Here is a 14,005-nt window from a genome sequence, read left to right as displayed (position 1 = left end):
GCTGTAGTCCTCACTGACCTTGATTTTCTGTGACCTGAAGATGTGCAATTTTTGTGGTCCATCCCAAAGTGCCCAGGGATGTGGCCTTAGAACCTCTTCGAGTCACTAATGTGAAAATTGTTCCCTTTCAGATATCTTCTGAACTGTGATTTCTTCAAGGACAGTGTCTTAGTTTGGTGCAAGTATCTCGCTTACACCTCTCACTGGCCTATTTTTCTTTCTTTAAAGAAGGTGCTTTATGCTCAGAGCCTTCATCAGGAAACAGCATTGAGGTAGAATTTAACAAAACTGTATTTCTTTTCTTTCTTTTAAGTGTTTTTCTGTATTTGCTTTCATGGTCTTGATAGTGATCATGGATTTTCATTTAGAGTGGTAACAATATTTTCATTGAACATTAAATAAAAAAGCGAGCTGATTTAGGAAATCAAAGTAATAAGTAAATAATCAAGCAGTATGACATCAAGGTCAAAAATGGTGAACATTGCTTGCGGGTGGCCTGATTTGGGGAACCATTGGCTAGGATGCACTGCACACACTATGGTATTGCTTTGCAATGGGGTGTGTGTTAGCCATGCTTATTCTGGGTGAGAATGGTCTTCTATTCATTTCTTGCCATAATCTTGCACGAAGCGGGATGGCTTGTGTTAATAAATGTTGGTAGAATAGACAAGCCTAGCATAGATGAGCATTGCATTCTCCGCCATTGATGGATTTCCTTGTGTTTTGGTGTTTCCTCTATGGTGTGTGTGTGGGGGGCTTGGGGGCTGGAACAGGAGTTTGGCAAGGGAATCCTGTCTATGTCCCAAAGATGGAAGGCTTGAGGGCAGGGAGGAAGAGCTCTCACACACCCAGAAAATGCGTACCTCTTAGAACCTCAGGCATCAGGGTCTGAGAAATGATAGTCTTTGGAGATAGCTTTGTGTTTTTAGCCATGTTGGGGTGGTGGAGGAGCTGAAAGGACCTGGAATACCAGAACAAAAATGAATAATGGAACCTGCTTGGTGGAAACATTTTGCATCTTCATCTCAGTGCCCTGCTCCCTGCTGTGCACTTGGCCTAGACAGGTTCCCAGGCAGCTGGGAATGGGTGGGAGCCATCCTCACTCTCACCTGTGGGGGAGGAAGACCAGCTTTCCACAGGGATGCAGCCTTGCCCTGTAATGGATAAAATACACCCTGTGCTGGACTAAACCTATGTCCCTCATTGCCCTCGCTGCCATCCAGCTGAAGCTGCCCATCAGTTAACCTGTAGGTATTATGTGATACTGGGGCTGGAGAAGACCTGTGTTGGGCCTCTTCCCTCTTCCCCACCTAGGACACTCATTTCCCTATTCTTCTCTGAGTGATTTTGAAGTCACTGCTGGTGTAGTTCTTGCAGCTTGCCTAGCTGCTAATCCCAGGGTTGGGCCTGGGGTCACTTTAATCTGGTTATAAATAGATATCCATGGCTGTATCTGTGATCCCCCACCACACAGGTGGCTCAGGAGGGCTCAAGGCCATTGCTAATGAATGCTTCATAAATAAACTGGGTGCCTTTTGGAAACACTCTGGGATTCTGTCCCCTCCACCCCAGTGCCAGCAAGAAGCTGTGGCCATAGGAAAGGCAGGGCTGAGCCTCTGGCTCTGGAATTCATTTGCAGCCCCTTCCCCTCTTCAGGATGGCCCCCTTCCCTGATGGATTTTCTGTTTGAACACCAGACTGTATAAAAAAAACAAGGAAAATTGCCTCAGGGAACTCCTTGGCCCCAACAGGACTGTTTCCAAAGATGGACTAATTGGCTTGTTTTAATTCCCTCCACCTTCCTGCCCAATTCCTTTCCTCTAGGGGGCAAAGCGGTTAGTTCTGCTTCAAGGATGGGAGGGGTCTGTGAGGCCCCGCAGCAAATGGAAGTGGTCGAGGAAGACTTATCAGGGAGGCCCGGAGCTTATAGCAGGGACTGGCGGTGAACTCTTCCACAGGAGCTAACGTGACCTTGCGTGCTTCCATTCCAAAGTGAAGATGGAGTTTGCCCTCGGTGTGGGGAGGGTCGACGCGGCGTGGGTGGAGGGGCCAGGAGGGTGGGGTGGGACGCCTGACCTGCATCTTCCCCGGCAACCTGGTGCTCAATGTGAAGTTGACCACACTGTGTTGTGTCAAACTCCCACGGCCGGCCGGGAAAGCAAATGTTAAAGGGAGCTGACCCGAGCCGGTCCCTCCAACCCCTCAAGACAATCCTTTTGCGCGCTGCGAGGGGAGGTAGCCATCTGTTTAACCGAAACGTCCCCTCCCCCCAACTCGCGACCTGGCGGAGGACCCCCCCTCTAATTGCCTGAAGCCTGGCCCCGGGGGCAGGGGAGGCCTTCGGATGGCCGCAAGTGAAGGCAGTTTCGCTTGGACGGAGGACACGCGTTTCCTTTCGGTGCATGTTTTTTCTCCCTGTTTTAAAGACAGTGACAGCATCAGAGAAGTATCCCGGCGGGCCGGGCTGCGAGAGCGCGTCAGCCGGCTCTGCCTGGGGAGGGAGCCCAGGGCCAGCGGGCTGGGACGCGCGGGGCGGGGGCGAGAGAAAGCAGGGGCCGGGTGGCCGGGCTTAGGGGAGAGTGCGGGCGCTGGGCTCGGAGCGGACACGGGCGCTTGAGCCCAGGGACCGCCGGGCGTGAGCGGGCTACCTCCCTTCGCCGGCGACCCTGCAGCCAGAGCTGGCTGCAGCCGGGGTGCGGGGCGGGGCCGGGAGCAGGCGGCGCGTCTGAGCGAGAACCGGGGAGCCGCCGGCCAGTACCGTGCTCGGAGCGAGCCTAGGAAATGCCCGCGCGCGGAGAGCGGACGCCGGCCGCTCCGCGGGTCCCGAGGAGACGCTGAAGGTCGCCAGGAAGTGAGCGCCCAGTCACCTGACCCCTGGGGCGCACCTAGGCGGGGCGGGGCCCATGCGAGACTGGAGGCCGGGGGCCGGGGCGCGGGCGCTGGGGCCGGCGCGGGCAGCTTGGAGCGCGCGGAGCCGGGGCGGCGGGGACGCGCGACGGGCGGGCGAGGGCGCGGCCGGGCACCGCCGGCGGCCTCGCCATGTCCCAGCCGGCAGGGAGGATGCATTGCCGAAAGGCGGGGATCCGTGCCGCCGTGGTGCTCATCGGACTCCTGCACAAATCCCGAAAACAGAATAAAGAGAAAAGGTAAAGCTGGCAGCACCTCCTCCCCTGCCGTCCGCTTTTGTGCTAAATCCCAATTTTCTTCGGGGTTGACTTTTCCAACGGGTGTTCGGCTCGGTGTTAGATTAAAAAAAAAAAAAAAAAGACTCCTCTCCAGGCGTAGTCTCAGGGAGCGAGTTCGTAGTCTCAGGGAGCTTCACCCCAGACACTGGTCCCAGGCAGGACATTGGCTGAGTCGGAGGGCGGCTGGGAGGGCCCATCTGGGTTCATTCACCGCCAGGGGATATCAAGTCCTTCGTCCCCAGACCTCGTATTTCGCGATCGCAGAGTCTATCCCGAAGCCCGAAGCACGGGTAGCATTGATCCATCCCTGCCGACCGTCTCTGGCTCAGCCAGAGTAGCTTGATGTGCCGATGTTGCCATTTGCTGCTTTGCAACTTGGCTGAGCACGCAAGGTGCCCACCTGGCCAAGCTTTCCTTGTTCTGCTCTCGGTGCCGGCAGTCAAGGACCAAGTTTGGAGGTCTTTTTACCCCCGCCCCACGTTGTATCTATTTTTTTCCCCCTCTTTGACTCTTGGTTCTTGGGTTTGCTTGAAAATCGTTTTCTTAGGCTATTTTCAGAGATACTTTGGACAACCCGTTGTTGAGAGGTGTAGGATTTGAGGTGAGGAAGGAGGTTCTGGGGCAGTTTCCCGGGTTCCAGCCCCCAGCTGCAGACTTGACGTGTACTATACCTGGGGAAGTGCCTATGTTGTTGGCCCAAGTCTCCCTTTTTTGCTAGGGTGCATGGCAAGGCTTCCTGGCTACTGAGGGGTATGGGAGCCACTGCTGCAACTTCCAGTGGCCTGCTGGATCCTAATTCCCAGAGGAGTTTTGGAGTGGTCAGTACTGCACTCTGCATAAGACACAAGCTAAGACAAGGGCATTGGAGCCAGAAACATGGTGACTGGCAGCCCCTGGGCTTGCCCAGAAGCTGGCTGGCTCTGGGCAATAGATGGGAGGGACTTTGAGACTATGGCATTGGTTACCCTTGTGGTGGGTTGTCTGTTAGCCCTCTTGTCTCCTTTCCCAAAATATAGTCTAATGAGATGTTTCCCACTGCATAGAATGAAACTGCAGTGAAATGACTTAAGGTGGTTAAAGCATGAAATAACATCGAGTCACCTAGTGAGAAAGTTCTTCTCTTTTCAGTTCTCTACCAATCCTCGTGATTTCTTCAAGGGGAAAGTTTAAGGTTGGTGCTAGTCTGGCTTTAACACCTTTTAAACACTTGCTAGTGTGTCTTTCGAAATGCGGAGAGAGCCGCCATTGGCCCAGACTCTTTAAGTAGCAAAGGGTGCCTGACTAGAATGGAGATCATCTTGTTTTAGTACTATTTATTTTTAGGAATCCCCATTAGTTATTGCTGATGATACTGATTTTTCCATTTGTGGCAGTAATATAAAGCCTTACTTTGTTTAAATATGTATTTTGACATGGGGGGGCCTCTCATTTTTGCCTAGGCTGGTTTTGAGCTCATGAGCTCAAGCAATCTTTCTGCCTCAGCCACTCAAGTAGCTGAGACTGAAGGTGTGCCCCACTCTGCCTGATAAAGTATCACTTTAAATATATGCAGTCACAAGAATGATTCTGTTTAATAGGAATAGTAGTTATAAAAGTGCAATTGGGGGCTGGGGTTGTGGCTCAGTGGTAGAGCGCTTGCCTAGCATGTGTGAGGCACTGGGTTTGATTCTCAGCACTGCATTTAAATAAACAAACAAGTAAATAAATAAAACAAAGGTCCATCAATAACTTTAAAAAAAGTACAAGCGGTATTGAATATGGCAGAAATCCTGCAGATGATCTAGGGGTGACTGATGTTGGGGTCATATATGCCTGGCAGAAAAGGCCCTCATTAGGACTCTGGAGACCAGTGTTCCAGGTCTAGGCCCTATTTGTCCCTGGCCACTCGCTGCCCTTCAACTTCTAATCTATAGAATAGGAGTGAACAGGCCAACCTTGTAGAGTCAGAATGATGTTGGGGATGACTGGTCTGAGACAACCTGGGGCTGCTTTGGGAAATGAAATGGAAAATGTGCTTGATAGAAAGGCACATCCATCAGACCAGTTCTTGACTCTGAGGATAGAGTGAATGAGTGTGTGTGTGTGTGTATAAGCCCCTGCACAGTGAGCTAAAACTCCCAGGCTTGATTCCTCCATTGACTATGATTTTATAATATAGACTTAAATGCTCTGGCCCTCCATTTCTGCCTGCACACAAAGGGTTTTTGAGACTTAAATGCACTAATGTGGGTGAAGATGCCAGTGAAAACTCTCAAGTGTTGTACAAAGATGAAAGGGGTATAATCATAACTGTTCTCATTTTTCTCTTGCTGGCCCCATGCCTCTGGTGACCAGTGAAAGCTGTCTAATGGTGATAATCTCACCAGGAGTGGTCAAAACAAGCCATGCACAGACCTAGGAGGCAGCCAGATGGGCCTGGGCCTGGGCAGAGATAGTCTGGGGGGATACAGTGAGGCACAGGGAAGATCTGAACAGGGCACAGGGAGGGTTTGGCTGGGGCCTGGATGCCCCAGGACCATGGTATCCTGTCTCTCTTCTGGATGTACTGTGATCTTCCCTGCAATGCAGGCAGACACTAGGGCCCTCCTAGCACCTGCCTTCATCCCACTCTTCTGTTGCTCCAGCCATTCTGGTGACTCTGCTCATGGGCTTAACCTACCCTAGGAGAGAGGGTTTGTTTTCATCTTGGTGCTAAATGACCTTTGCCTTCCTTGCTGTAATCTGGGGTTTCTTTGTCTTTAAGCATCTCAAGTCAGTGCAATGCAGCTATTGACCCTTGCTCTGCGGGCGCCAGCTGGCCACGGGGGGCCTGGAGCGGGCTGCAGCTGCCAGCCTCTCTTAAGCCTTCCCCAAACTCCATGCTGGGTGTTAAATTTGCTGAGTTCTTCTTCCCCTCTTGTCACAGGGTCAATTCAGACCTGAGCCCCTCCTCATTCTTCCAGGAGACTTGATCCATCCATCGATCTTCCCAGCACCTCTAATTGACAGGCTTGTACAGATAGCACTTTTGGCTCCTTGCCTTCAGAGTTGAAATGGTCACACGTGGCTGGCAATAATATCCTGGTGGTCCTTGTCATCTTTCTTCTCTCTTGAAGCCACTTGAAAATATCACCTATTAGGAACCAAGTCCTTTATCTAGGGAAGATGGTAATGAGACAGGTATCCCATACAGGCCTAGAGCTCAGAGAGACTCCCAGGCACTTTTGGTGGGTCCTGAGATTGTGCCCAAAGCTCCGGCCTCTGTTTAGCTGTTGGAGAAATGGGTGTGGTGCTTATCGGCTTTGGTTTGATAGTTCTTTGCCAGAGATGTGGGACAGCTTGGAGGTCCTGCTCCTTTCCGACCACCTCCAGGGTTGCTGTTACATGGGATCCTGCAAGAGTAATGTTGTGTTTGAGAGGCTTTTGAGCATGGTTCCCAGGAGGTACCAAAATGAAGCTTTCCCAGAGACTGCAGTTTGGAAACCACTGTAGTGGAAAGTTCCTTTAACACACTTTGATTGAGAAGAGCCTACTTTCTTCTAGACATTGTGAATGAGGGTGAGGTCCACGTGCCTCTTTCATGGGAATAAAAGTGGGTGGTGAAGAGCTCCGTCCCCATTGAGGAAGTGGGCACTTGGGCAGGAAGAACAGGAACGTAATCAGAATATGTGTGTTCTGAAAGATGTGGATAAAGTCAGTGTGGCCTTCAGTGTGACATTTTGAACCTGAGGTCAGTTAGCATAAAGGAAAAAGAAATCTACTCCTTACAGGATGTTGTGAGTTTGGGGTAACTCCGGTTGGAGGGATTATAGAAAGAAAAATATGGATTCTTCCATTCTTCAGCGAATACTCTCTGGAGGCTCTGCAGGTGATGCAGCGAAGGATGGTGGATCTGCTGAGTGTGATCCTGTGATCCCGCTGTTGTACAGTGTACTAGCTAGTGGGCTGTTCCTGTGTGGGTTCTTACAGAACACCTGTCCCTAGGGCCATTTTTTTCTTTCATACTGAAGATTGAACCCAGGGGAGCTCTACCTAGAAGCTATATCCCCAGCCCTTTATTTATTTATTTATTTTAAAAATTGCAAGTTTGAGGCTAGCTTCAGCAATTTACTGAGACTTTGTCTCAAAAAGGAAGCCGGGTGTGGTGGCACATTCCTATAATCCCAGTGACTCTGGAGGCTGAGACAGGAGTTTAGCAAATTTGAGGCCTACTTCAGAAACTTAGTGAGACTGTCTCAAAATAAAAAAATAAAAAACTAGGGATGTGGCTCATGGAAGAGCACTCCTGAGTTCAATCCCTAGTACTGAAAAAAACAAAACAAAATCAACAATTTTTTGGGGGGGAGTGGGTACTAGGGATTGGACCTGGAGTGTTTTACCACTGAGCTACATGCATAGTCCCCCCCACCTTTTTTTTTTTTTTAAATTTTGAGACAGTGTCTTGCTAAATTGATGAGGCCAGTTTCAGATTTGCCCAGGCTGGTCTGAAAGTTGTGATCCTCCTGCCTCAGACTCCTGAGTCACTGGGATTACAGGTGTGCCCCACCGTGCAAGGCTAATAATTTCTTCATATCATATCCAGTCAGTGTTCAAATTTCCTTTGTGGTCTCGTAATACAAGTTTTTCAAAGTTTTTCTAAGGGTGGAAACAAGAAAGTGTGGTTGGTGTATATATCTTAATTTGTAAACTTTTCTTTTCCAGCTCTTTTTTTTTTCCCTTACAACTTATTGAAGAAACAGATTTTTATTTATTTATTTATTAACTTTTTGTGATTCTAGGAATCAGACTTAGGGCCTCACACATGCGAGGCAAGTATTCTACCACTGAGCTACATCCCCAGTCTCTGGATTCTCTTAAGGAGTTTTCCAGTAAGGATTTTGTGTATAGTGTCCCTTGGAGGTGTTTCTCTTGTTCTACTGTCCCCTGTATTACCTGTAAGTTGATAGTTGGTTCTAGAAGCACCATCAGCTTTGGGTTTGAGGTCTTTTCTTTCTTTCTTTCTTTCTTTCTTTCTTTCTTTCTTTCTTTCTTTCTTTTCTTTTCTTCTCTTCTCTTCTCTTCTCTTCTCTCTCTCTCTCTCTCTCTCTCTCTCTCTCTCTCTCTCTCTCTCTCTCTCCTGTCTTTCTTGCAAGACCATCCATTGGTTGCCTGGCGGTCTGGTTTTGTGACGTTGGCGGTCATGGGTTGATTGGGTCCTGGGGTTTGTATCTGGTGTCAGGGAGATGACTTGTGTTCTGCGGTGGGAGACAGCCCTGTGAGCTGGCTGGATGTGGGGTCTGAGCCTGTGGGTTGTCAGGAGTCCTGGCCAGAGTCAAAGACCTGGAAGAGGCACTGGGTGGGAACCGATCCACTCCCTGTCGCCAGAACAGATGGTGGCTTGTTCTCTTCTTAGGAGGTTGCTGGGTCCTGCCCTTTCTGAAGGGCCTGTCTCCGGCTCTCTCTTGTCTGATGTTTGAATGCCACGCAGTTGGCTGTCCCTGCTTTAAAGAACAAGCATCTCCATTTTACTAGCTTCCCATTCCTAACCTCCCTGAGAGTCTGAGGAGTCAGACCCTTGGAGTTTAGGGGATAGAATTTGAGGTATAAATGATTTTAGTTGATTCTTCCTGAGCCATGCCACTATTTTAATCTGTCTGGTGTCCTCTTTATCTATTCTCCGTATGGAGGACAGAATGGAATTTTAAAAATTCAAATAAAGTCAAGGTTCTTGAGGGGGATTACAAGTTTGAAGCCAAATTGGGCAACTTAATGAGACCTTGTCTCAAAATAAAAAATAAAAAGGGCTGGGGATGTATCTCAGTGGTAGAGTGCTTGCCTAGCCTGTGAAATTACCTGGGTTGAATCTCAGTACAGGATAGAGGGGTGGGGATAAGCCTTTTTCCTGGGGAGAGCTCTCCCTGAGTTTCCCATTATATTTGAAATGAAATCCAGTGATCTTACCTCCTACCACTTCATTCCTCACTCACCATGATCCTTGTGCTTCTGCTGCAGAGGGTTTCCTTCTGTTCTCGGAATATGCCAAGTGTGTTCCTGCCCCAGGCCTTTTGCACCTGCTGTCAACAGTGGCTTAATTGGTTGGTGCTTCCTCATTATTGGACTCCTAACTCAAGTGTCATCTTCCAAAAGGACCCCCATGACCATCTAATCTACATAGCTCATTCTAGTTGTTATTGCTTTATCCTGATTTATTTTCTTCATGGCACTTATTGTTTATTGGTATGATCTAGTGTATGTAATACACAGCTTTTTGGCTGTTCCCTCCCCTAGAAAAGTGAACTGGGGCTTTGCTTTTTGTCACCTCTGGGTCCTCATTGCCCAGAACAGGATGTTTTCAGAAAATACCTGTTGAATGAAAGCAGGGATGCTCAAAGAGACTTAGTGGCTCTCCCAAGTAAAATGTCCCCTTTGCTTGTGTCCCCAAGGTCGTCCTTTTAATGGTGTAGTGCTCTCTGATGCAAGTTTCGAGGTACCTTTTCCTTATCTGAAATCAGGGCATCTCTCTCCTCTTCCCATTCCTTCCTTGAGATTTGAGAGAGAAATGCAAATGATCATTTGAATGTGTACAGTTCTGTTGTTATTCCTCTGACCCCTCCCCTTCCTCTGTGTAGCTTTGGGAGTCCTCTTTCCTGGGGAGAGCTCTCCATAAGTTTCCCATTATTCTTGAAATGACAGGAATAATGACAGGGCTGGCTGTCCTGAAGCTGGAGCAGACAATAAGGTTGTCCTTGGCTTTGGGTTCCTAGATCTTGGATCCTGAGGCTGCTGCCTGATAGGCAGAGGCAGGTTCCCTTCATTTATGCCAGAGAGGAGCCAGTGAGCATCTGAATTAGTTAACAGTCGCCATTAGCCTATATATATATATATATATATATATATATATATATATATATATATATATATATAAATAATTTTTCCCCTTCTAAATGCAATTTTATCTCTTTGGAGCTGGTGTGGTGCACAGACGGCTGCTACCAGGATGTTGCCAAATAGAGCCCTTGCCAGGCCTGTTCGGTCAAACCATCGAAAATCTGTGCAAATGGGGGCTGCTGAAGGGCCCAGGAAGTTTCTCAGTCATTTTAAGCAGATGAGGCCCCCTTTCCGTCCCCCACACCCTCCACCCGCCGCCAACTGAGTTCCTTTCCTGCTGCATCCATAAAAAGTAAAAGAGGTAGGCAAGATGATTTCAGGTGGACAAATGCTTTTTATTTTAATAGCTTTATTACAAAATGAATCCTGGCAAGTGATGCTGATTTTCCACGAGTGACAGTTACATAACATTTTAAAAATGCAAATTTGTTTAAATCAAAAATTTCGAGTCAATTCAAAGAAAAGTGCTAAGAGACATAATAGTCAGGTGGCACTGTCATTTGAGGAAAATTGGGACGATGATGTGAAGATGCCTGAGGTTTGTTGGAAGGAGGGACCCATTTCCTGTATGTTAAAATGGGCCCCACAGCACCAGTGCCCTGGGGTCATTGAGGGTTGAATGGTGGTTGCAACAAGCCTGCACGTTTTGATAATTACTATTTGCTAGGCCCTCTGCTAAGGGCTTACATGTATATCTGTTTTAATTCTACCAGTTAATTAATTAATTAATTATGTTTGTGGTGCTGGGGATCCAACCCAGGGCCTCACACTAGGCAAGCTCTCTACCACTGAGCCACACTCTCAGCCCCTTAGTTCTTCCAGTTACTATCTTTGTTTCCCAGCTGAGGAAACAGGTGCAGAGGTGGAGGAGGGTGCTGGGACACAATCGGAGGTTTAGGAGCTGGGATTTTAACCTGGCTCTAGAGGCTGTGCTTGGAACTGTTACCTGATTCACAAGATAAGCACCTGTGCAGTACCTAGCTGGAAGTGTTTAGGGCCAGCTGCTGCTGCTATTATTAATGCATCCAAGTACAATATATGTGTGTGTGTGTGTGTGTGTGTGTGTGTGTGTGTGTGTATGAAGTGTGCGTATCTTTTTAAAATTTTTTTAGTTGTAGATGGACACCCAATATCTTTATTTATTTTTATGTGGTGCTGAGGATCGAACCTAGTACCTCACACATGTGAGGCAAGCGCTTTACCACGAAGCTACAGCCCCAGCCTGACGTGTTTATATTTTAAGGATGCAGCTCCGTGAATTTGCCCATAGCTATTCACCCGTATAGCTAAATCAAGTATAGAATTTTCCAGACTCCAGCAGACTTCCTTACACCTTTACAAAGTCAAGTCCAGGCCATTACCTTGGGCTTTCCTCTAGGTGACCTGGGTGATGTCTGAGCAGCTCTCAAACCCATACTAATGGCTGAGCAGGCCTGTTTCTCAAGTTGGTATTTCTTTATTCTTTTTTGATTTCTATTTGTAAAATAAAACAATACCTTTATTTAATTTATTTTTTAATTAATTTTTTTAGTTGTTATAGACTTTATTTTATTTATTTATATGTGGTGCTGAGAATCAAACCCAGTGCCTCCTACATGCCAGGCAAGTGCTCTACCACTGAGCTACACCCCAGCCCCCAAGTTGGGATTTCTCAGTGGGGAGGCCTGATTCAGCCCTGAAGAGTATGGTGTCAAGAATCAAACTCACTGGTGGTGAGTGAACTGGGTTTGACCTTCTTTTCTACTTCCAGGCATCCTTAGGGCAACCTGCTGGGATGTTTAAAAAAATTTTTTTTTTTTTTGGTTATACATGGGCACAATATCTTTCTTTTGTTTATTCATTTTTATGTGGTGCTGAGGATCGAACGCAGGGTCTCACATGTGCGAGGCGAGCGATCTACCCCTGAGCCACAATCCCAGACCACGCTGTGATTATTCATTGCCCGTGGAGCAAGAATGGATTGAAACATTGTCACTTGCTTTTAAGCTTACCAGTTGTGAACCCTTTGTTTCATGGAAACTGGAGCACTAGCCAAGTCCTTCCTGGAGTCCTCCAGGAGCTGAGGACATCCCTGGAAACATGTGGTTTCATGTGTGTCCTGAGACAGCTGGCCCTGCCAGGCCTCTGTTGACCTGTGTTTCTGAAGGCGGGAGGAAGCAGGCCCATGGGTCAGACCCTCCCCTCCCTCCCTTGTCCTTTCCCCTTCCTCTTTTCCCGTTTCTTTGCCGTAAACGTCTCTACCAATCATGTAAAAGGCTGCACGGTGGAATCAGGCCACTGTAGGGGCAGCTATGGTCATGAAGCTTACTCCTGGGTGCAGAGCAACTTGAGACAGCCTCATGAGGGAGGCACATCTCCTCTCCGTGGTTTGCAGCCTGGGAGACAGAGTCTCAGGATAGGAGGTAAGATCCCTTGTTTTTCACTGTCCTGTCCTACAGCCCCACAATGTCCTGTCTCCGAGAGCCGAGAGCGGGGATGGGAGCACCTCTCCCATGTAGATTTTTGCAGTCTGAGGCAGAGGTTAGCAACTGGTCCCTGCACATTCCTCACATTTTTAGGAAGCCTCTGCTCTGGGCCAGACATGGTTGCAGGTGCTGGGGATTCAGCAGTGACAAAGCCCTGCCCCGTTGGGACTTCCTTTCTCAGGGGGCTTTTCCTTTTGAAGCTGATATTTTAAAATTGGAACATTCCCCATTACAAACCTGTTTTTTGGTCTTGAGAAACCAGCAACTCTGGCAGTGTTGGCTGGGCCTGTCTACCCCCATTGCACTTGAAGTGCCAGCTGCCTGCTCACTGCAACAATCCACACCTGGCTATACCTGGCTGCACCTGGGCCACACCTGTCCCACCTGCCTTAGCCCTGATGGATGAGAGTAGTGGGAGGCAGGAGGCCCAGGGGTGGGAAGCTCTTGGGGTAACTGAACACAGAGGCTGGAGGTTGTGGCCTGGCCCTGCATGCCCCTTGGGCTCCTTTGGTGTGGGATAGGTCCATTGTTTGGCCTGCAGGGTCCTGTTAGCATCATGGGCTCCCTGCAGGAACTGGGCTGCAGAATAGTTTCTGTGAGCTTGTCTTTGGATGTTCTTCTTCCTTTACCTTTCTGAATTATCTTCAAATAAAATGATAAAAATTATGGGAGGCCATATATTACAGTACAAAACCCCAGGAATAATGAGAGAAGGAAGAGAAGTAGGAAGACACATAGAGCCCCCTCTGGGCATTCCCTGGGCTGGTACCTAAGCCTCATATGGTTCATTTCATTCCCTGCACAGAACTTATTATTATCATTTCCATTCTCTGCAGAGAAGAAAGCTGAGGTTCAAAAATGGCAGTATATCCAATGTCACTTAGTTGGTACAGCAGCACAGATTACAACCCAGCTCCCTCAGATGCCAAATTCTTTGTCTTTTCTCCCCCTACCCGGTGCATGGTGATTCTGGCCAAGGTGGTTACCTCATTGCACTTGACTTTTACTGTGAAGGGTATTGTAATGCAGTCTGGAGGAACTTCAAAACTTTAAGAGCTGGGGCACCTAGTTCTTTTTTAAGGAAGACATGAGACAGGCGTCCAGGCATCTGACCTTTCTTTGAAATCTTGGTCGGGGAAGGGGGTTGGTAGATCCTTGAGTTGGGGAAGGGTGTGTCCATCAGGCTTCGGGTATTCTGCAAGGTGGCTTCTCAGGCTGCTGTCCTCACTAATTAGAACAGAAATTCTAGCTTCTCTGTGTGATCAGGAAGGTCCAGGTTACCTGTGCCCATCTGAATTTTAACAGAACATTTATTTTAATAAGATATTTAATTCAAGATGCAAAGGCAGAAACACTGTATAAATCAAGAGGTAACTGAAACAGGCTGTTTGAAAACTAGATCCACAAATGTGCTGGGAAGGGCTTTGAGTGTGACATCAACAAAGGCCAATTACTGATAGCTGAGAAGGTCTCCCAAGGACATGGCCATAGGCAGGACATTGGGCTGTG

At 48.2% G+C, this 14,005-nt stretch overlaps 1 protein-coding gene across 2 annotated transcripts in view; it reads left to right on the top strand.

Moving 5' to 3' along the window:
• Positions 1-2,486: 2,486 nt before the first annotated feature.
• Positions 2,487-14,005, top strand: part of RAP1GAP2 (RAP1 GTPase activating protein 2) — a 136,492-nt gene continuing 124,973 nt past the window's right edge. Inside the window, exon 1 of one of the 2 annotated variants that reach the window (XR_014019378.1) lies at positions 2,487-3,146. Coding sequence is in view for 1 of the 2 variants with exons in the window: in XM_081271606.1 (XP_081127732.1) it covers positions 3,040-3,146 (107 nt within the window). In the remaining variant the exon portion in view is untranslated. The remainder of the gene's footprint in view (positions 3,147-14,005) is intronic. The other variant, XM_081271606.1, reaches the window with a different exon arrangement.

Source organism: Spermophilus citellus (genome assembly GCF_964194105.1).
Source record: "Spermophilus citellus genome assembly, chromosome: 17".
Classification (NCBI taxonomy): Eukaryota; Metazoa; Chordata; class Mammalia; order Rodentia; family Sciuridae; genus Spermophilus; species Spermophilus citellus.
Note: the sequence above shows the minus strand (reverse complement) of the source record. Positions and strands in the feature narration are given on the sequence as shown.